Source organism: Phaethon lepturus, unplaced genomic scaffold (assembly GCF_000687285.1).
Source record: "Phaethon lepturus isolate BGI_N335 unplaced genomic scaffold, ASM68728v1 scaffold13961, whole genome shotgun sequence".
NCBI lineage: Eukaryota > Metazoa > Chordata > Aves > Phaethontiformes > Phaethontidae > Phaethon > Phaethon lepturus.
In genome coordinates this window covers 26,490-29,146 of record NW_010515639.1, presented here as the reverse complement: position 1 = coordinate 29,146, position 2,657 = coordinate 26,490, and the positions used below count along the sequence as shown (strand labels likewise).

The window sequence follows — 2,657 nt, the reverse complement described above, 5'->3', positions numbered from 1 at the left end:
CATTTAAAATGATGCACACCTATTTCATATTAGCGTTTCTGTATATTCGAAATGTGGAAAGCCTTGAAAAAGGTTCAAGCATTCACCATTTCACAAGAGTTATCTTTTCTATATACCTAGTATAGTATTCCTATACTACTGAAAATGGTCTGCGTGCAGTACAACTCAAAAGAGGGATTAACCTTGATCATGGGGTTTCCAACACTGTGTGTATATATATATTTGTAACAATATTTGTGAATCAAGAGAAACTTTTCCAAGTTCATCATAATTCACAAACTCAATAGGTTGTTTCCTCTTTTGTTTACAGACTTGATATTTGCAAGTTCCCTGCCTTGACAGTAACCATCATGGATAGTGGTAAGTTTGTTAACTTAGTGATGAGTGTGCATTCTTTATTATTCCATATGAAGTGGGCATTAACACACCCCAAAACTGTCCTGTGCTATTGAACTGGTTTTGGCGTTACATAAGATGCAGATCTTTGCCCACAGTAAACTGAACTGGAATCATACTACTGCTCTGACCGATATTGTATCATAATAATCATCACAAACTCATATGTGGACCTTTGAAATCTGGCTGCAGAATGAAGACCAAAAAAGCTGAATTTCCAGCCTTGAGTAATTTAGTTTTAACTGTTCTTAAACTTCTCCCAGTAACCCCAGATTCTCAGAGCAGAAGTCGCTTTTTAAGCTTTTAAGTAAGTTCTCAAATCTTTCTTACCCCTTCTGCCCTGTGCAAACCAAATAGTTTTATTAAGATCATCTACAGAAAGATTCAAATTTATCAGCAGCTGAAGCTTCAAATTTAAAAGTAAATGTTATTTCTAGTATTTAGTGGTGGTTTTAATTTGCTTGGATGTTGGTAAGGAATCAGAAAAAGGAAGCCTCAATAGAACTGGTTTTGATGTCCAGGATGCCCTGGACTTTGCTTCAGCAACACTTCTGACAGAATACTTTTCCCATGCTGCTGCTCCCAGTTCCTTCTGTCACTAAAGTCCTGAAGCCTATTTTCTTTGCCTGTGACAGCTTCAGCTGGCAGACTGAGATGTATTTATCCTCTCGTGTCCTTGCCTCTTTCCGATTCTGATTGAATTTCACCTTGATAGAGTATCTGTTCACTATTATGATAGCAACCAGGTTTTCCGGAGTATGTATAACAGATAGATCTGACTGTATTACTCTCTTCAATAATAGTAAGTGAAACTAAGACTTTGGAATGATTTTCTTTGTAGCTTTCTGATGCTTAAAAGCTTGCTAAAAGTCAAGTATTACAGTTACACACAGAGCACAAGCATGTCTGAAGAAATAAACATGTATTCAAATTCATTAAATTTGGTAGTTGTGTATCTTCATTTATATTCTACGAATATTGGAAGAGAGGAAGAGATTTCAGATTATTTGTTTCTGTGTCTATCTTACGTAGTGCCAAAATCATAATTTTGATTTTTCCTTTATCTTGTATTTGCTAGTTCATCTCCTTAACAAAGTGAAAAAGTAAGTTTTATCTTCCTTCATTACTTTGTTCTTGCCACATGCAATTCTTCCCCGTTATCTTCAGCTCCATAGTAACAGCTGTAGCGAATTCAGCCATGCTGTAGCTTGGCTAGGTGGGCATCCAACCCAAAGCGTTTTGGTATTTTTTTACACACTCTCATACAGTTATAACTGAATGTCTACATGGCGATGGTCCTGGAATACTAAGAAGTCGAAGTGGTTGCTGCAATATGGTTCCATTATCTCTTTTTATAGGATTCATCAGACAATGACTGATTCTCATTAAATCACTGTATTTCAATCAGTATCTCCATCAAGATTGCTTTGATCAGTGTATGTTTTTATGTTCTCTTGCTGCATTTGTATTGACTTCTCAATAGTTTTTAAAGTCACTAAGAGTGTGCAGAGCTTTAAAAATGTCAAATCAAAACAAACAAATTTACTTCATTTTTTTCCAGCCTTGCAGATCAAAAGCCATTCCTGGTCTGGACTAATCATAGATCATTATTTATCAGATACATTAAGAATTTATATGGCATGTGCTTTATTTTCCTCAGTGTGCTTTTTTTTGTCTCCATGATGTATGCATTTTCTATACTGTATTGTGAGAGAAGAGAGACACTTTCTGAACATGAATTGCTAAATAAAAAAGATGAGTTTTTTTAGATAGTCATATATTGGCCTTTCTTGAATATTGAATTATTTTAATATTTTGTTGTTCTTCGTCAATGCATTTTGAAGCAGAAAGGTATGTTTAGCTCTTTTTAGAAAGCTAAACTATTGCCTTGATACACATTGGGATGAATTTCTAACACAATATTTTGTAACATAACAGCTTTTAAGCCTTAATTCTCAATTTGCTTCTTTGGTAAGTTGGAAAGTGCATGCAGAAAAACAAAGATTTGTATATTGTTTCTGAGAGCCAGAAACTTTAAATGAGGCGATCTTCAGCTACCTGCATTTTCCTCTATTTCTTTTCCCTCTGCATCCAGTACAAACCTATTGTAGTTTCTGTCATTGCTCTTTTCAGGGGTGGATTCCAGCTGTGAAATGAAATTCCCTAGGTTTTATCTGCTGAAGGATGGGAAACTTGATTTATAGCACATTATCTACTCTTCGATGACTCCACATATGGGCACAATTATGATGGGCTGTAGC

The 2,657-nt window shown here is 35.3% G+C and overlaps 1 protein-coding gene across 1 annotated transcript in view; it reads left to right on the top strand.

Annotated features, from left to right (window-relative positions):
* Positions 1-316: 316 nt before the first annotated feature.
* The window catches only part of PRRG1 (proline rich Gla (G-carboxyglutamic acid) 1), a 12,410-nt gene continuing 10,069 nt past the window's right edge, over positions 317-2,657 (top strand). The window contains exon 1 of the mRNA XM_010295843.1: positions 317-360. Coding sequence (XP_010294145.1) covers positions 351-360 — 10 coding nt within the window. The 5' untranslated portion in view covers positions 317-350. The remainder of the gene's footprint in view (positions 361-2,657) is intronic.